The sequence below is a fragment of the Elephas maximus genome, chromosome 2, assembly GCF_024166365.1.
Source record: "Elephas maximus indicus isolate mEleMax1 chromosome 2, mEleMax1 primary haplotype, whole genome shotgun sequence".
NCBI lineage: Eukaryota > Metazoa > Chordata > Mammalia > Proboscidea > Elephantidae > Elephas > Elephas maximus.
In genome coordinates this window covers 1,283,565-1,302,265 of record NC_064820.1, presented here as the reverse complement: position 1 = coordinate 1,302,265, position 18,701 = coordinate 1,283,565, and the positions used below count along the sequence as shown (strand labels likewise).

At 57.4% G+C, this 18,701-nt stretch overlaps 1 protein-coding gene across 1 annotated transcript in view; it reads left to right on the top strand.

The window, feature by feature from the left end:
* MARCHF6 (membrane associated ring-CH-type finger 6) overlaps positions 1 to 18,701 on the top strand; it is an 84,704-nt gene that overhangs the window by 53,816 nt on the left and 12,187 nt on the right. The window contains exons 18-22 of the mRNA XM_049860086.1: positions 114 to 251; positions 1,786 to 1,972; positions 4,181 to 4,250; positions 7,016 to 7,197; positions 9,016 to 9,150. Of these exons, the coding sequence (XP_049716043.1) occupies positions 114 to 251; positions 1,786 to 1,972; positions 4,181 to 4,250; positions 7,016 to 7,197; positions 9,016 to 9,150 (712 nt within the window). The remainder of the gene's footprint in view (positions 1 to 113; positions 252 to 1,785; positions 1,973 to 4,180; positions 4,251 to 7,015; positions 7,198 to 9,015; positions 9,151 to 18,701) is intronic.

The following is an 18,701-nucleotide window of genomic DNA, read 5'->3' as shown; positions in this document are numbered from 1 at the left end:
CCCTGCAGGGCCTTGATGTACCCAGGACTGCAGGAGGAGAGGGGAAGGGAGGGACCGGGGCGTGCTTGTGGTCCCACCAGTAACAAGTGTCATGGTGGTGTGTCTGGTCCTAGCGACGCCCCAGTCAGCGAGCTGTCACTCGAGCTGCTGCTGCTCCAGGTGATCCTGCCGGCGCTGCTGGAGCAGGGCCACACAAGGCAGTGGCTAAAGGGACTCGTACGTGCCTGGACGGTGGCCGCCGGACACTCGCTGTAAGTACAGCCCGCTGCACACACATCACAGGGCAACCGACAGCGCCCATCACACTGATGGCTGGAAAGTGAAATCCTGCCCCTTCATGAAGTATCCAGCGTGTGTTTACCTTTTCTTGGAGGTTGGTGCTGGCCCACCTTCTTCCATTCCTTTACGTGGGGTGAAAAAGAGAAATTCAGTGCATCGAAAACGAACCCGCTAACCTTTATCTTCGAGGTCCTAACCTGGTGAATGAGCTGGCCTCAGATTTGGCTTCTCAGTCACTTAGACTGTGGCATTTGTTTATTTTTTCCCAGATTTATACATAATACACTTATTTAAAAGCTAGATCTTTGTGATTTAAGAGTTTTTCATACAGTATTGTGGATTTAATTCTATTCCTCTGGAGTTCTCTCCTTCTCTCTCCCTATCCCCTACTTGAGTCTATGGCTGGAGATCTGTTGGGTGGCACATCACAGCAGACACGCAGCTGTCTGCAGAGAAGAGAAGCAGCTGGGTGATTCTCCTTACGACCCTCACAGAATATCTTGTACATGGTGCATTTTCTCAGATCCTGATTTCTTCTCAGGTCCTGGCTGGAAAAAAAAAATCAGATAAAATAGACAGAAGTTTGGGGGTTGTCTGCAAGTTACTTTTTTTTTTTTTAATATTTTTTATTGAGCTTTAAGTGAACATTTACAAATCAAGTCAGTCTGTCACATAGAAGCTTATATACACCTTACTCCGTACTCCCACTTACTCTCCCCGTAATGAGTCAGCCCTTCCAGTCTCTCCTTTCATGACAATTTTGCCAGTTTCTAACCCCTCTACCCTCCCATCTCCTCTCCAGACAGGAGTTGCCAACACAGTCTCAAGTGTCCACCTGGTATAATTAGCTCACTCTTCATCAGCATCTCTCTCCTACCCACTGTCCAGTCCCTTCCATGTCTGATGAGTTGTCTTCGGGAATGGTTCCTGTCTTGGGCCAACAGAAGGCTTGGGGACCATGACCCTCGGGATTCTTCTAGTCTCAATCATTCCGTTAAGTCTGGTCTTTTTATGAGAATTTGGGGTCTGCATCCCACTGTTCTCCTGCTCCCTCAGGAGTTCTCTGCTGTGCTCCCTGTCAGGGCAGTCATCGGTTGTGGCCGGGCACCATCTAGTTCTTCTGGTCTCAGGATGATGTAAGTCTCTGGTTCCTGTGGCCCTTTCTGTCTCTTGGGCTCATAGTTGTCGTGTGACCTTAGTGTTCTTCATTCTGCTTTGATCCAGGTGGGTTGAGACCAATTGATGCATCTTAGATGGCCGCTTGTTAGCATTTAAGACCCCAGACGCCACATTTCAAAGTGGGATGCAGAATGTTTTCATAATAGAATTATATACCTGCAAGTTACTTTTGAGAGGTTTACTTTAAAGCAGGTACCAGCATTTGAGTGGGTTGATTTTGTGCAGACATCTCCTGCCCTTCCTCATAATTACCAGGAAGCTCAGTCTCATGTCTGCCCTTCTGTTCTGACTCCATGTGAGGACTTTGTCCTGTGTTGTTGCACGCAGGGACCTTCACTCTTACTTACTGGGAGACCAGGACGAGAACGAGAACAGCGCCAACCAGCACGGTCGAAACGACAACGTCATGCCAGCGGTGGCGGAGGGTCTGCACGCCGCCCACCAGGCCATCCTGCAGCAGGGTGGGCCCATTGGCTTCCAGCCCTACCGCCGGCCGCTCAAGTTCCCGCTCAGGGTAGGTCTGCGCAGATATCGCCGGGGCATTGAGAAGGGTGCTGCACACACGCAGCAGGCGGTGAAGACATGGCGTGCTTGCCTGGTGGGAGCCCTGTTGTGTACCCTCACTCGACAGCACGTTTTAGGGGGTCTGTACGCTGTTGCCCCTGTTCTTTGAGAGAGACGATGTGAAAAACCACAGTGCACATGTCATTGGTGCAGTCCTGCTACTTGCCAGGACCCGGAGTGGGCGCCCTCATGGGCCCAGCTAACTCTCACCCAGATCCTGAAGGTGGGGCCTGTACAGCCGGGGACTGCCCAGCAGCTGGTGCAGGGCTTGCCGAAGGTCGCTTGCTGGTGCTGTGCATGGCCTGCGGCCTCCTTCATTGCTCCTGGCCCATCCTGTTCTCCCGACCTTTAATGATGGGATGGGATCCTGGGTCAGATTATTTGGAAGTGTGGACAGGCTTTCACCTGTGCCTGTCTGTCTTTGTAAAGGTGGCGTCAGACCTCCTTGTCTAACTTCAGGAGGGAGGAAGGACAGTCAAGGTCAGCATCAGCCCAAAGGTGACTCCTGTAAAGTGGAGGTCAGACGTGCCTCCACTGCGACCTTTTTACCAGTTCTGACATCAGCCGCCCCTCCCACGGCACTCTCTACTTCTCTGCTGTTTTTGATAATTTGTTGCAGTGGGTTCAGGAGCCTAGCCTGCTGGTCTGGTGCTAAAGCTGTCTCGTGCCGTCTTCAGTGTTATAGCTTTCTGTCTCCTGGATCTAGGAAGTTCTCAGCACAGGAACCCCCACAAGGGTTCCATGCACCTAGCAAAACTGTCCAAGGGCTCCATGCACCTAGCAAAACTGTCCAATCTCCATAGCGAGCCACTTGCATAGTCCCTTCCAGTCCTTTTGTGGGAGTTACAAGACCATGGCTAGAAGGGCCATATGAAAGCAATTCACGGCCCCGCAGTCTCCCGCCACAAGCATGGGCGTCACGATGCCTTAACTGGGTCGCTGTGAGCCACATGTACCTGTTTGTTCGTCAGTCCTGCAGCAAACATCTCTCGAGTGTCTGGGTGTTCTCGGTGCCTACAGGAGCTGCAGACAGCAGACACAGGCTGTGTCCTGAGAGGGGCAAGGAGACGGGTGTGGTTTGGGTCCCCATGTAGGTGTTTACAAAGGGGACTGGGCTGCTTCATTCAGGGGCCCCTGACTTTGGTCCACAGGGCTCTGCACGGAGCAAGGGCCTGAGCTGGGCTCTCAGGTCGAGAGGCCTGGCAAAGAAAGAAACGGAGGGTGGAAGGGGCATTGCAGCGTAGGCAAGACCAGAGGCAGTTTGGGCATGGCCAGTGTCGTGGTGGGGGCCAGGCTCCCAGACGGGTAGAGCCTTGAACGCCCTTCTCCTTTTCCCTGGTCTGCATCTGCCCTCGCAGATTTCAGAGACTGAAAGGACCCTAAGCAAAAGGCCCTTCTGGCCCAGACCAGTAGAGAGTCATTCAGCCAGTCAGTTAGAGCTGGCCGCCTCTGAGCCTCCTCTGTGGGTTTACTGTCAGCCATTTTCACCAGCTTCGTCTCCCTCCTGGAGCCCTGCCTTCTGGTCTCCTGTGTGCTTACACACGGCAGGTCAGCAGGTCGAAGGGACAGCCACCGCCTCTCTGTCGGGGAACCCTGTCCTCCTCCTGCAGTGTGTACCCCTCTCACTGCGTGTCCCCTCCCCTCATCTCATTCCCCCCCTTGTCCCCCTTCCCGTAGCAGGTCCCCTTACAGCTGGCCACCCAGCTTAGTTCCTCTTTCCCACAGCCACATATCACGTGCTCAGGAGCCATGCCCATAGGACATGCTTCTTGGGTAGCGCTATTAGAGAAAGCTTTTCTTGTTGATTGCAAGGACTTAATAAAAGGTGAATGTGTTTAGTTTGTGATTATTAGTCTTAACTAATAACAAGGGGAAGTGCAAGCTGATATGTTTCAATTTTATGCTGTGTGTTTAAAAATACATTTGTTACTTGCTAGTGTATCTGATTTTATGAAAATGGATGTTTGTTTTCTTTTTGGTCTAAATTATAGGTAATTTTACCTGAAATGAAAATTTCCTCCCTGTGTGACATGGAGGGATACCTGGAAATGGACACACACAGGCTTCCTCTGACAGGAGAGCAGTGTGGGTTCTCTGAGGGGCGTTGTGAGCTGCCCTGGGCCGGAGCAGACGTTCACACCTGTGTCTTGCCTTGCAGATACTCCTGTTGATTGTCTTCATGTGCATAACCTTGCTCGTCACCAGCCTCATCTGCCTCACCCTGCCAGGTATGAGCTTGGCCTTCCCCTCGGCTGAGACACTCTGCTCAAAAAGATGGGTCTTTTTCATCAAACGTTAGTTTGAAATCGCTTCCCTTTCTTGTTTTTGACAGCCTGTTGGGTCTTGGTCCATTTAGGGCTCACCATCATGTTGGTCTCTTTGATTTATTTTGGAGCAGAAAGAGACAGTGTCATTTTTGAAATAAGGTGCTTGTGGCCACTCGTTTTCACGGACGCTGTCTTATTGGCGGGTGGGTTTTCACACAGTCACTAGTGTGACCTCAGTCATGTCTGCCCTAATTACGGAGCTGGCTTCCCGTCCCATCGCAGCACAAACTGCTGCAGGGACCGTGAGGAGGCCTGACTATTTTCCCTCACTGGCTCCTGTGGCATTAATGTGTCGGAAGTTTCAGGTAAATGGTGTTTCTTCATCTAACAGCGTGGAGGTGTGGGTGGATATAGTAGTTTGTCATCTCTGCAGAGCTGGGAGGGACATGGGGGTGGCGCCCAGAGTTGGCGACAGATGGAGGAAACACCCTGCTGTTGGATGCAGCCAGGCGGAGAAGTCGAAATCATGTTGCCGTGTGTTAACCACCTATATGGTCGTCGAGGAGCCCGTGTCAAACATGTAAACGTGTGTGCCATTCATATTTTGGTTGTAACCCCAAATACAGTTGTAGATACCAAATTTGTATTAAATAAATTTTCCCCCAGTGAGGACTAAGGCTGGGAAGGAGCAGCTAGGGGATTTAATTTCAAGTGAGATAAATGATAAAGTCCACTTTAACCATTTGAGTGTAGCATAGTAAAGATATTGCAGAAAACCAAGTTTTTGTACTTCGGATGGTTTTACAATTATATCTGTGGCTTTTATGTTCCATTTTCATGTTTTTATTAGAAATACTAAGTTAACAAAAAAAGGAAATTTGAATTTGTCACTTACTTAGATTCTTCAGACGTTGTTAACCCAATGTTGCCCTGTTAAACACTGTCCACCACCTAGTGCAAAGAGCCAGGTTGTTTAGTTAACCACAGAGACGTTTAGCTAGCCGCGGAGACGCTTAGTTAGCCGCGGAGACGCTTACTACCACAGTGCACACTCTAGGCCTGAGAAGGCTGCCCCTCCCTCCACAGGTTTCTCTTCTGTTGCTGCAATTTAACTGATGTTCTTCACTGCAAACTAAAATCTAACTGGTACTCCCAGAAATGCATTTTTTTTTTAATCGGAAGTAGTGTGTGGAGTGTGGATAGGAAGTGGTTGTTAAGTTTTAAAGCCCTGGAGTGGAAACGTGTGTAACTGTTTCTGCAGAATTATCTGGTGATTCCGATGTCTTTAGATTAACATTGCAGATACACATATTTCTTGTAACTTTTACACTTACTTGTCTTTAGAAGTGGTTTTTCATACCTAAGCCTTTTTGTGAGATTGCAAAGCAGTCTGTAGTCATGACATTATGGCTTGTCAGTGTGACTGTGGAGATGGTGTGCTGTGACTCGCGGGCAGTGTAGCTGTGTCAAGAGCATGCACTGTCACCATGGAGACATGGGCTTCCATCCAGCCTCCACCCTTGGGTGTCCTTGGGCAGGGTTCTGAGTTTTAAACTGGAGCCGGTATCTATGTGGTTCTCCCTTGTGGTGAGGAAGGTGCTTTGCACTTTGACAGCCCCTTTAGGTATTCAGAAATGGTAGCTGGTATGTGTGGAGGAGAAACCCATCCATAGAGAAACAGACTGTTGATTTGGGTCTTGCTGTTCTAAGGAAACACTGGTGGCATAGTGGTTAGGAGCTACGGCTGCTAACCAAAAGGTCAGCAGTTCGAATCCACCAGGCGCTGCTTGGAAACCCAATGGGGCAGTTCTGCTCTGTCCTTTAGGGTCTCTATGAGTCAGAATCAACTTAATAGCAATGGGTTTAGTTTTTTGGTTTATTCTGTATAGCCTATTCAAAAGTAGCCATCTAAAGAAAGTTACTAAATTACATACATGATCTTGCCTGAGAGTTAGATTTTTGTGGGAACATGGTAGAATGTATTCTTAATAACCTTTTTTGTGGAGCAGTCCTTAGCTCTCAAATCCACTGTATTTTACACAAATAACGCACAGTATACATTTATTGCCAACTGCACAACCCCCTCGTACATTGTTTTCCTAGACGCATCGTGTACGCTGTGTTTATGGGCACATTATACGTGTGGGCACATTATTTGCAAACTAAAAACAGTATTCCACTGAAGTCCCAGCATATTGAGATGTTTTTAATTTTGTTCTAAGAAAAGTGATAAGGATATATTCTTTGATTATTGTGATTTAAGATGTTATTGTACCCACCCCTTATTAAAATAAACTCATTTTCCCAGATAAACAAGCTGGTTAGAAGGAAGTTAGTATAAACTACATACATTGTTTGTAAATATTAACAGTATCAGCGGCATGAATAATAGAAAATAGATTCTCCATGTTTGCCTATTTTGTGCATAATAATTCCAGTTGGTGATAAAAACAATGGCAGATAGCAGCCTTTCCAGGGCTTTCCAAGCCCCACCCAAGAGCAGGTGACTGACATGGCATGTTGGCGTGCAGGTCACAGGCAGTGTCCCCGGACGGCCTGTGATTGGACGGTGTGTTCATCAAATAATCGTGCCCTCTGTGAATGTGTGGAGTTTTTAACAAAGACACAGCTGTGTCAGAACAAGAGCCTCCTTCCTGGCAGCACTGCAGCACCAGCTGACCCCCTGCATAGCTGCACTCCTCACTTCTCGGCCTTTCTGCTTTCAGTGTTTGCTGGCCGCTGGCTGATGTCCTTCTGGACAGGGACTGCCAAGATCCATGAGCTCTACACAGCGGCTTGTGGCCTCTACGTCTGCTGGCTGACCATCAGGGCTGTGACGGTGCTGGTGGCGTGGACACCGCAGGGGCGCAGCGTGATCTTCCAGAAGGTCAAGGAGTGGTCCCTAATGGTAGGCCCAGGTCCCTGGCAGTGCAGGCCCAGGTCCCTGGTGGTATAGGCCCTGGTCCATCATGGTGCAGGCCCAGGTCCCCGGCGGTGCAGGCCCAGGTCCCCGGCGGTGCAGGCCCAGGTCCCCGGCGGTGCAGGCCCAGGTCCCCGGCGGTGCAGGCCCAGGTCCCCGGCGGTGCAGGCCCAGGTCCCCGGCGGTGCAGGCCCAGGTCCCCGGCGGTGCAGGCCCAGGTCCCCGGCGGTGCAGGCCCAGGTCCCCGGCGGTGTAGGCCCTGGTCCCCGGCGGAGTAGGCCCAGGTCCCCGGCGGTGTAGGCGCTAGTCCCCGACGGTGTAGGCCCAGGTCCCCGACGGTGTAGGCCCAGGTCCCCGGCGGTGTAGGCCCAGGTCCCCGGCGGTGTAGGCCCAGGTCCCTGGCGGTGCAGGCCCAGGTCCCTGGTGGTGTAGGCCCTGGTCCATTGTGGTGTAGGCCCAGGTTCCTGGTGGTGTAGGCCCAGGTCCCTGGTGGTATAGGCGCTGGTCCCTGGTGGTGTAGGCCCAGGTCCCTGGTGGTGTAGGCCCAGGTCCCTGGTGGTGTAGGCCCAGGTCCCTGGTGGTGAAGGCCCAGGTCCCTGGTGGTGTAGGTGCTGGTCCCTGGTGGTGTCAGCCCCAGTCCCTCATGGTGTAGGTGCTGTTCCCTCGTGGTCCACAGTTGGTTGTGGACTTGAGAGCGTCTAGGCTGATATGAAAGTGTTGTGACAATTGAGAGTCATCACTGTCAATGAAGAACTTGATTCCCCCACATGCAGAGATGAGGTAATTATCCAAGTAGCTGTTTCTTCAGTTTTTATAATATTAGTTAAGACTGATGGATGCGTTTAGGTCACTGTTTATGCCTTTTCACTTGTATAAACAAAGCTAGCTGTGTTTCTGAGCTTGTTTTGATTTCACTGCAAGCTTCATACCTGTTTAACGTTAGTGTGGAAAGAAAAACGTGAAGTCTACTTTATTAGCCCTGCATTTGTATGGTGAGAGAGTCAGCATGTATTATGAGTGGAGGGCTTGACTGCGATTTTATCACTTAGGTAACGAGGCACCTAACCACGTGCAGCTGCTCTGGCGTTCAGTCGATGCTCTTCTGTGGCATCGTAGTTTCTGTGTAAGGAAGAAGGTGTGTGTCTTCCACGCACAGCATCCTGGTCTCTTGCTGTTGAAGGAACTGAGTCCACAGAGGCTTCTCAGGAAGAAGGAGGCAGCAGTCAGCTACAGACACCAGGGCCATGCTGAGGGTGTCTACTGTGCAGGTCCTCACAGTGGCTTTTTGCGGTGCCTCTGCTCTGCCCTCATGTCTGCTTTCCTCTCCTCTTCCACTTGGTACCAGTTCTGGAGCTGTAGTGTCCAGCACAGTAGTCCTGTGCTGGCGACCACCATGCAGACAGTGCAGACAGAGGCTTCCTGAGTCAGAGTGAGGACTGTCGGACAGCATGTACGAGGGGAACCATCTGGTCAGCTCGCTCAGCTCCTCCCCTGGGCCAGCCAGTGGCTCTGCCTGGGCAGAATGGGGCTGTGAGAACCCTGGCCAGCCCTGGCCAGTAGAGGCTGTGAGATGGCACTGCGTGTTCCCCCCGTGGCAGTGAGGCACAGGGAATTGAGGTCCCCGTCAGAGCCTGAGCTTGTGCAGCCACAGGTTCAGGAAATCTTGTTTAGACGTGTGACCTGTTAAAGCTTGTGTATTTCCTCTGTTGTGCCTCCGGTAAGGAAGAAAAATTAACTGCAAAACGGCTAGAGTTTTGCTAACAGTTAGAATGACCACGGCTAACTACAGGCCCCTGTCCCTGACAGATAATGAAGACTCTGGTCGTCGCAGTGCTGCTGGCAGGCGTCGTCCCCCTCCTCCTGGGGCTCCTGTTCGAGCTGGTCATTGTCGCTCCCCTGAGAGTCCCCTTGGACCAGACCCCGCTTTTTTACCCATGGCAGGTAAATGCATGTGCTCAGCTTTGGGAGCAGAAAAATCCTTGATCACCATAAAATGTAGGTAGTAATAGCATCAGAGCCTGTCTGGCTTCTTGGGCGGGTAATGACCAGGATCAGCCCAAAGCTGATTGCTATGAGGCAGAGCTCAGACATACCTCCAGCCTCCAAACTTTTTACCAATCCTGTCACTAGCTGTTCCTCCTACAGCACTCTCTGCTTCACTTCTGGGTTCAGTAATCCACTGCAGTGGCCACACAGCTCAGAAACCATACTTACAGACAGGGTACAGCTGGGGGTCAGGATCAGGAAGCATGTAGGCAAAGTCTCCCTTCTTCAGTGCCAGACAGCTCTGTCAGCTCCTCTCAGCACTCTGAGCACAGTCCTCTCCTTGGCCCCCACACACAAGCCCCTCTCAGCCCTCTGAGGACATTCCTCTCCTTGGCCCACACAGGCAACCTTCTCTCAGCCCTGAGAACAGTCCTCTCTTTCGCCCCCATAGGCAAGCCCCTCTCAGCCCTCTGAGGACAGTTCTCTCCTTGGCCCCAACAGGCAAGCTCCTATCAGCCCTCTGAGAACAGTCCTCTATTTGGCCCACACAGGCAAGCTCCTCTCAGCCCCCTGAGGACAGTCCTCTCCTCGGCCCCCACAGGCAGGCTCCTCTCAGCCCTCTGACGACAGTCCTCTCCTTGCCCCCACAGCCAGGCTCCTCTCAGCCCTCTGAGGATGGTCCTCACCTTGGCCCCCACAGGCAAGCCCCTCTCAGCCCCGTGAGGACAGTCCTCTCCTTGGCCCCCACAGGCAAGCTCCTCTCAGCACTCTGAGCACAGTCCTCTCCTTGGCCCCCACAGGCAAACTCCTCTCAGCCCTCTGAGGACAGTCCTCTCCTTGGCCCCCACACACAAGCCCCTCTCAGCCCTCTGAGGACAGTCCTCTCCTTGGCCCACACAGGCAACCTTCTCTCAGCCCTGAGAACAGTCCTCTCTTTCGCCCCCATACGCAAGCCCCTCTCAGCCCCCTGAGGACAGTCCTCTCCTTGGCCCCCACAGGCAAGCCCCACTTAGCCCCCTGAGGACATTCCTCTCCTTGGCCCGCACAGGCAAACTCCTCTCAGCCCTGAGGACAGTTCTCTCCTTGGCCCCCACAGGCAAGCCTCACTTAGCCCCCTGAGGACATTCGTCTCCTTGGCCCGCACAGGCAAGCTCCTCTCACCCCTTGAGGACAGTCCTCTCCTTGGCCCCCACAGGCAAGCTCCTCTCACCCCTTGAGGACAGTCCTCTCCTTGGCCCCCACAGGCAAGCCCCACTCAGCCCCCTGAGGACATTCCTCTCCTTGGCCCCCACAGGCAAGCCCCTCTCAGCCCCCTGAGGACAGTCCTCTCCTTGGCCCACACAGGCAAACTCCTCTCAGCCCTGAGAACAGTTCTCTCCTTGGCCCCCACAGGCAAGCTCCTCTCAGCACTCTGAGCACAGTCCTCTCCTTGGCCCCCACAGGCAAACTCCTCTCAGCCCTCTGAGGACAGTCCTCTCCTTGGCCCCCACAGGCAAGCCCCACTCAGCCCCCTGAGGACATTCCTCTCCTTGGCCCACACAGGCAAACTCCTCTCAGCCCTGAGAACAGTTCTCTCCTTGGCCCCCACAGGCAAGCTCCTCTTAGCCCCTGAGGACAGTCCTCTCCTTGGCCCCCACAGGCAAGCTCCTCTCAGCCCTCTGAGAACAGTCCTCTCCTTGGCCCCCACAGGCAAGCCCCTCTCAGCCCTCTGAGGACAGTCTTCTCCTTGGCCCCCACAGGCAAGATCCTCTCAGCCCCCTGAGGATGGACCTCTCCTTGGCGCCCACAGGCAAACTCCTCCCAGCCTCCTGAGGACAGTCCTCTCTTTGTCCCCCACAGGCAAGCCCCACTAAGCCCCCGGAGGACAGTCCTCTCCTTGGCCCCCACAGGCAAGCTCCTCTCAGCCCTCTGAGGACAGTCCTCTCCTTGGCCCCCACAGGCAAGCTCCTCTCAGCCCTCTGAGGACAGTCCTCTCCTTGGCCCCCACAAGCAAGCTCCTCTCAGCCCTGAGGACAGTCCTCTCCTTGGCCCCCACAGGCAAGCTCCTCTCAGCCCTGAGGACAGTCCTCTCCTTGGCCCCCACAGGCAAGCTCCTCTCAGCCCTGAGGACAGTCCTCTCCTTGGCCCCCACAGGCAAATTCCTCTCAGCCCTGAGGACAGTCCTCTCCTTGGCCCCCACAGGCAAACTCCTCTCAGCCCTGAGGACAGTCCTCTCCTTGGCCCCCACAGGCAAGCTCCTCTCACCCCTTGAGGACAGTCCTCTCCTTGGCCCCCACAGACAAGCCCCTCTCAGCCCCCTGAGGACAGTCCTCTCCTTGGCCCACACAGGCAAACTCCTCTCAGCCCTGAGAACAGTTCTCTCCTTGGCCCCCACAGGCAAGCTCCTCTCAGCCCTCTGAGAACAGTCCTCTCCTTGGCCTCCACAGGCAAGCTCCTCTCACCCCTTGAGGACAGTCCTCTCCTTGGCCCCCACAGACAAGCCCCTCTCAGCCCCCTGAGGACAGTCCTCTCCTTGGCCCACACAGGCAAACTCCTCTCAGCCCTGAGAACAGTACTCTCCTTGGCCCCCACAGGCAAGCTCCTCTCAGCCCTGAGGACAGTCCTCTCCTTGGCCCCCACAGGCAAGCTCCTGTCAGCCCTCTGAGAACAGTCCTCTCCTTGGCCCCCACAGGCAAGATCCTCTCACCCCTTAAGGACAGTCCTCTCCTTGGCCCCCACAGGCAAACTCCTCTCAGCCCTGAGGACAGTCCTCTCCTTGGCCCCCACAGGCAAACTCCTCTCAGCCCTGAGGACAGTCCTCTCCTTGGCCCCCACAGGCAAGCTCCTCTCACCCCTTGAGGACAGTCCTCTCCTTGGCCCCCACAGACAAGCCCCACTTAGCCCCCTGAGGACAGTCCTCTCCTTGGCCCACACAGGCAAACTCCTCTCACCCCTTGAGGACAGTCCTCTCCTTGGCCCCCACAGACAAGCCCCACTTAGCCCCCTGAGGACAGTCCTCTCCTTGGCCCACACAGGCAAGCCCCTCTCAGCCCTCTGAGGACATTCCTCTCCTTGGCCCCCACAGGCAAGCTCCTCTCACCCCTTGAGGACAGTCCTCTCCTTGGCCCCCACAGACAAGCCCCTCTCAGCCCCCTGAGGACAGTCCTCTCCTTGGCCCACACAGGCAAACTCCTCTCAGCCCTGAGAACAGTTCTCTCCTTGGCCCCCACAGGCAAGCTCCTCTCAGCCCTCTGAGAACAGTCCTCTCCTTGGCCCCCACAGGCAAGCTCCTCTCACCCCTTGAGGACAGTCCTCTCCTTGGCCCCCACAGACAAGCCCCTCTCAGCCCCCTGAGGACAGTCCTCTCCTTGGCCCACACAGGCAAACTCCTCTCAGCCCTGAGAACAGTTCTCTCCTTGGCCCCCACAGGCAAGCTCCTCTCAGCACTCTGAGGACAGTCCTCTCCTTGGCCCCCACAGGCAAGCTCCTCTCAGCCCTGAGGACAGTCCTCTCCTTGGCCCCCACAGGCAAGCTCCTCTCAGCCCTCTGAGAACAGTCCTCTCCTTGGCCCCCACAGGCAAGATCCTCTCACCCCTTAAGGACAGTCCTCTCCTTGGCCCCCACAGGCAAACTCCTCTCAGCCCTGAGGACAGTCCTCTCCTTGGCCCCCACAGGCAAGCTCCTCTCACCCCTTGAGGACAGTCCTCTCCTTGGCCCCCACAGACAAGCCCCTCTCAGCCCCCTGAGGACAGTCCTCTCCTTGGCCCACACAGGCAAACTCCTCTCAGCCCTGAGAACAGTTCTCTCCTTGGCCCCCACAGGCAAGCCCCTCTCAGCCCCCTGAGGACAGTCCCCTCCTTGGCCCCCACAGGCAAGCTCCTCTCAGCCCCCTGAGGACAGTCCTCTCCTAGGCCCCCACAGGCAAGCTCCTCTCAGCCCCCTGAGGACAGTCCTCTCCTTGGCCCCCACAGGCAAGCTCCTCTCAGCCCCCTGAGGACATTCCTCTCCTTGGCCCCCACAGACAAGCCCCTCTCAGCCCCCTGAGGACATTCCTCTCCTTGGCCCCCACAGGCAAGCCCCTCTCAGCCCCCTGAGGACAGTCCCCCCCTTGGCCCCCACAGGCAAGCTCCTCTCAGCCCCCTGAGGACAGTCCTCTCCTTGGCCCCCACAGGCAAGCTCCTCTCAGCCCTGAGGACAGTCCTCTCCTTGGCCCCCACAGGCAAGCTCCTCTCAGCCCTCTGAGAACAGTCCTCTCCTTGGCCCCCACAGGCAAGATCCTCTCACCCCTTAAGGACAGTCCTCTCCTTGGCCCCCACAGGCAAACTCCTCTCAGCCCTGAGGACAGTCCTCTCCTTGGCCCCCACAGGCAAGCTCCTCTCACCCCTTGAGGACAGTCCTCTCCTTGGCCCCCACAGACAAGCCCCTCTCAGCCCCCTGAGGACAGTCCTCTCCTTGGCCCACACAGGCAAACTCCTCTCAGCCCTGAGAACAGTTCTCTCCTTGGCCCCCACAGGCAAGCCCCTCTCAGCCCCCTGAGGACAGTCCCCTCCTTGGCCCCCACAGGCAAGCTCCTCTCAGCCCCCTGAGGACAGTCCTCTCCTTGGCCCCCACAGGCAAGCTCCTCTCAGCCCCCTGAGGACAGTCCTCTCCTTGGCCCCCACAGGCAAGCTCCTCTCAGCCCCCTGAGGACATTCCTCTCCTTGGCCCCCACAGGCAAGCCCCTCTCAGCCCCCTGAGGACATTCCTCTCCTTGGCCCCCACAGGCAAGCCCCTCTCAGCCCCCTGAGGACAGTCCCCTCCTTGGCCCCCACAGGCAAGCTCCTCTCAGCCCCCTGAGGACAGTCCTCTCCTTGGCCCCCACAGGCAAGCCCCTCTCAGCCCTCTGAGGACAGTCTTCTCCTTGGCCCCCACAGGCAAACTCCTCTCAGCCCTCTGAGGACATTCCTCTCCTTGGCCCCCACAGGCAAGCCCCTCTCAGCCCCCTGAGGACAGTCCCCTCCTTGGCCCCCACAGGCAAGCCCCTCTCAGCCCCCTGAGGACAGTCCCCTCCTTGGCCCCCACAGGCAAGCCCCTCTCAGCCCCCTGAGGACAGTCCCCTCCTTGGCCCCCACAGGCAAGCTCCTCTCAGCCCCCTGAGGACAGTCCTCTCCTTGGCCCCCACAGGCAAGCTCCTCTCACCCCTTGAGGACAGTCCTCTCCTTGGCCCCCACAGACAAGCCCCTCTCAGCCCCCTGAGGACAGTCCTCTCCTTGGCCCACACAGGCAAACTCCTCTCAGCCCTGAGAACAGTTCTCTCCTTGGCCCCCACAGGCAAGCCCCTCTCAGCCCCCTGAGGACAGTCCCCTCCTTGGCCCCCACAGGCAAGCTCCTCTCAGCCCCCTGAGGACAGTCCTCTCCTTGGCCCCCACAGGCAAGCTCCTCTCAGCCCCCTGAGGACAGTCCTCTCCTTGGCCCCCACAGGCAAGCTCCTCTCAGCCCCCTGAGGACATTCCTCTCCTTGGCCCCCACAGGCAAGCCCCTCTCAGCCCCCTGAGGACATTCCTCTCCTTGGCCCCCACAGGCAAGCCCCTCTCAGCCCCCTGAGGACAGTCCTCTACTTGGCCCCCACAGGCAAGCTCCTCTCAGCCCCCTGAGGACAGTCCTCTCCTTGGCCCCCACAGGCAAGCTCCTCTCAGCCCCCTGAGGACAGTCCTCTCCTTGGCCCCCACAGGCAAACTCCTCTCAGCCCTCTGAGGACAGTCCTCTCCTTGGCCCCCACAGGCAAGCCCCTCTCAGCCCTCTGAGGACAGTCTTCTCCTTGGCCCCCACAGGCAAACTCCTCTCAGCCCTCTGAGGACATTCCTCTCTTTGGCCCCCACAGGCAAGCCCCTCTCAGCCCCCTGAGGACAGTCCCCTCCTTGCCCCCCACAGGCAAGCCCCTCTCAGCCCCCTGAGGACATTCCTCTCCTTGGCCCCCACAGGCAAGCCCCTCTCAGCCCCCTGAGGACAGTCCTCTACTTGGCCCCCACAGGCAAGCTCCTCTCAGCCCCCTGAGGACAGTCCTCTCCTTGGCCCCCACAGGCAAGCTCCTCTCAGCCCCCTGAGGACAGTCCTCTCCTTGGCCCCCACAGGCAAACTCCTCTCAGCCCTCTGAGGACAGTCCTCTCCTTGGCCCCCACAGGCAAGCCCCTCTCAGCCCTCTGAGGACAGTCTTCTCCTTGGCCCCCACAGGCAAACTCCTCTCAGCCCTCTGAGGACACTCCTCTCCTTGGCCCCCACAGGCAAGCCCCTCTCAGCCCCCTGAGGACAGTCCCCTCCTTGCCCCCCACAGGCAAGCCCCTCTCAGCCCCCTGAGGACAGTCCCCTCCTTGGCCCCCACAGGCAAGCCCCTCTCAGCCCCCTGAGGACAGTCCTCTCCTTGGCCCCCACAGGCAAGCTCCTCTCAGCCCCCTGAGGACAGTCCTCTCCTTGGCCCCCACAGGCAAACTCCTCTCAGCCCTCTGAGGACAGTCCTCTCCTTGGCCCCCCCAGGCAAGCCCCTCTCAGCCCTCTGAGGACAGTCCTCTCCTTGGCCCCCACAGGCAAGCCCCTCTCAGCCCTCTGAGGACAGTCTTCTCCTTGGCCCACACAGGCAAACTCCTCTCAGCCCTGAGAACAGTTCTCTCCTTGGCCCCCACAGGCAAGCTCCTCTTAGCCCCTGAGGACAGTCCTCTCCTTGGCCCCCACAGGCAATCCCCTTTCAGCCCTCTGAGGACAGTCCTCTCCTTGGCCCCCACAGGCAAGCTCCTCTCACCCCTTGAGGACAGTCCTCTCCTTGGCCCCCACAGGCAAGCTCCTCTCAGCCCCTGAGGACAGTCCCCTCCTTGGCCCCCACAGGCAAGCTCCTCTCAGCCCCTGAGGACAGACCCCTCCTTGGCCCCCACAGGCAAGCTCCTCTCAGCCCCCTGAGGACAGTCCTCTCCTTGGCCCCCACAGGCAAGCCCCTCTCAGCCCTCTGAGGACAGTCCTCTCCTTCGCCCCCACAGGCAAGCGCCTCTCACCCCTTGAGGACAGTCCTCTCCTTGGCCCCCACAGACAAGCCCCTCTCAGCCCTCTGAGGACAGTCCTCTCCTTGGCCCCCACAGGCAAGATCCTCTCACCCCTTAAGGACAGTCCTCTCCTTGGCCCCCACAGGCAAACTCCTCTCACCCCTTGAGGACAGTCCTCTCCTTGGCCCCCACAGACAAGCCCCTCTCAGCCCCCTGAGGACAGTCCTCTCCTTGGCCCCCACAGGCAAGCTCCTCTCAGCCCTCTGAGAACAGTCCTCTCCTTGGCCCCCACAGGCAAGATCCTCTCACCCCTTAAGGACAGTCCTCTCCTTGGCCCCCACAGGCAAACTCCTCTCAGCCCTGAGGACAGTCCTCTCCTTGGCCCCCACAGGCAAGCTCCTCTCACCCCTTGAGGACAGTCCTCTCCTTGGCCCCCACAGACAAGCCCCTTTCAGCCCCCTGAGGACAGTCCTCTCCTTGGCCCACACAGGCAAACTCCTCTCAGCCCTGAGAACAGTTCTCTCCTTGGCCCCCACAGGCAAGCCCCTCTCAGCCCCCTGAGGACAGTCCCCTCCTTGGCCCCCACAGGCAAGCTCCTCTCAGCCCCCTGAGGACAGTCCTCTCCTAGGCCCCCACAGGCAAGCTCCTCTCAGCCCCCTGAGGACAGTCCTCTCCTTGGCCCCCACAGGCAAGCTCCTCTCAGCCCCCTGAGGACATTCCTCTCCTTGGCCCCCACAGACAAGCCCCTCTCAGCCCCCTGAGGACATTCCTCTCCTTGGCCCCCACAGGCAAGCCCCTCTCAGCCCCCTGAGGACAGTCCCCCCCTTGGCCCCCACAGGCAAGCTCCTCTCAGCCCCCTGAGGACAGTCCTCTCCTTGGCCCCCACAGGCAAGCTCCTCTCAGCCCTGAGGACAGTCCTCTCCTTGGCCCCCACAGGCAAGCTCCTCTCAGCCCTCTGAGAACAGTCCTCTCCTTGGCCCCCACAGGCAAGATCCTCTCACCCCTTAAGGACAGTCCTCTCCTTGGCCCCCACAGGCAAACTCCTCTCAGCCCTGAGGACAGTCCTCTCCTTGGCCCCCACAGGCAAGCTCCTCTCACCCCTTGAGGACAGTCCTCTCCTTGGCCCCCACAGACAAGCCCCTCTCAGCCCCCTGAGGACAGTCCTCTCCTTGGCCCACACAGGCAAACTCCTCTCAGCCCTGAGAACAGTTCTCTCCTTGGCCCCCACAGGCAAGCCCCTCTCAGCCCCCTGAGGACAGTCCCCTCCTTGGCCCCCACAGGCAAGCTCCTCTCAGCCCCCTGAGGACAGTCCTCTCCTTGGCCCCCACAGGCAAGCTCCTCTCAGCCCCCTGAGGACAGTCCTCTCCTTGGCCCCCACAGGCAAGCTCCTCTCAGCCCCCTGAGGACATTCCTCTCCTTGGCCCCCACAGGCAAGCCCCTCTCAGCCCCCTGAGGACATTCCTCTCCTTGGCCCCCACAGGCAAGCCCCTCTCAGCCCCCTGAGGACAGTCCCCTCCTTGGCCCCCACAGGCAAGCTCCTCTCAGCCCCCTGAGGACAGTCCTCTCCTTGGCCCCCACAGGCAAGCTCCTCTCAGCCCCCTGAGGACAGTCCTCTCCTTGGCCCCCACAGGCAAACTCCTCTCAGCCCTCTGAGGACAGTCCTCTCCTTGGCCCCCACAGGCAAGCCCCTCTCAGCCCTCTGAGGACAGTCTTCTCCTTGGCCCCCACAGGCAAACTCCTCTCAGCCCTCTGAGGACATTCCTCTCTTTGGCCCCCACAGGCAAGCCCCTCTCAGCCCCCTGAGGACAGTCCCCTCCTTGCCCCCCACAGGCAAGCCCCTCTCAGCCCCCTGAGGACATTCCTCTCCTTGGCCCCCACAGGCAAGCCCCTCTCAGCCCCCTGAGGACAGTCCTCTACTTGGCCCCCACAGGCAAGCTCCTCTCAGCCCCCTGAGGACAGTCCTCTCCTTGGCCCCCACAGGCAAGCTCCTCTCAGCCCCCTGAGGACAGTCCTCTCCTTGGCCCCCACAGGCAAACTCCTCTCAGCCCTCTGAGGACAGTCCTCTCCTTGGCCCCCACAGGCAAGCCCCTCTCAGCCCTCTGAGGACAGTCTTCTCCTTGGCCCCCACAGGCAAACTCCTCTCAGCCCTCTGAGGACATTCCTCTCCTTGGCCCCCACAGGCAAGCCCCTCTCAGCCCCCTGAGGACAGTCCCCTCCTTGCCCCCCACAGGCAAGCCCCTCTCAGCCCCCTGAGGACAGTCCCCTCCTTGGCCCCCACAGGCAAGCCCCTCTCAGCCCCCTGAGGACAGTCCCCTCCTTGGCCCCCACAGGCAAGCTCCTCTCAGCCCCCTGAGGACAGTCCTCTCCTTGGCCCCCACAGGCAAGCTCCTCTCAGCCCCCTGAGGACAGTCCTCTCCTGGCCCCCACAGGCAAACTCCTCTCAGCCCTCTGAGGACAGTCCTCTCCTTGGCCCCCACAGGCAAGCCCCTCTCAGCCCTCTGAGGACAGTCCTCTCCTTGG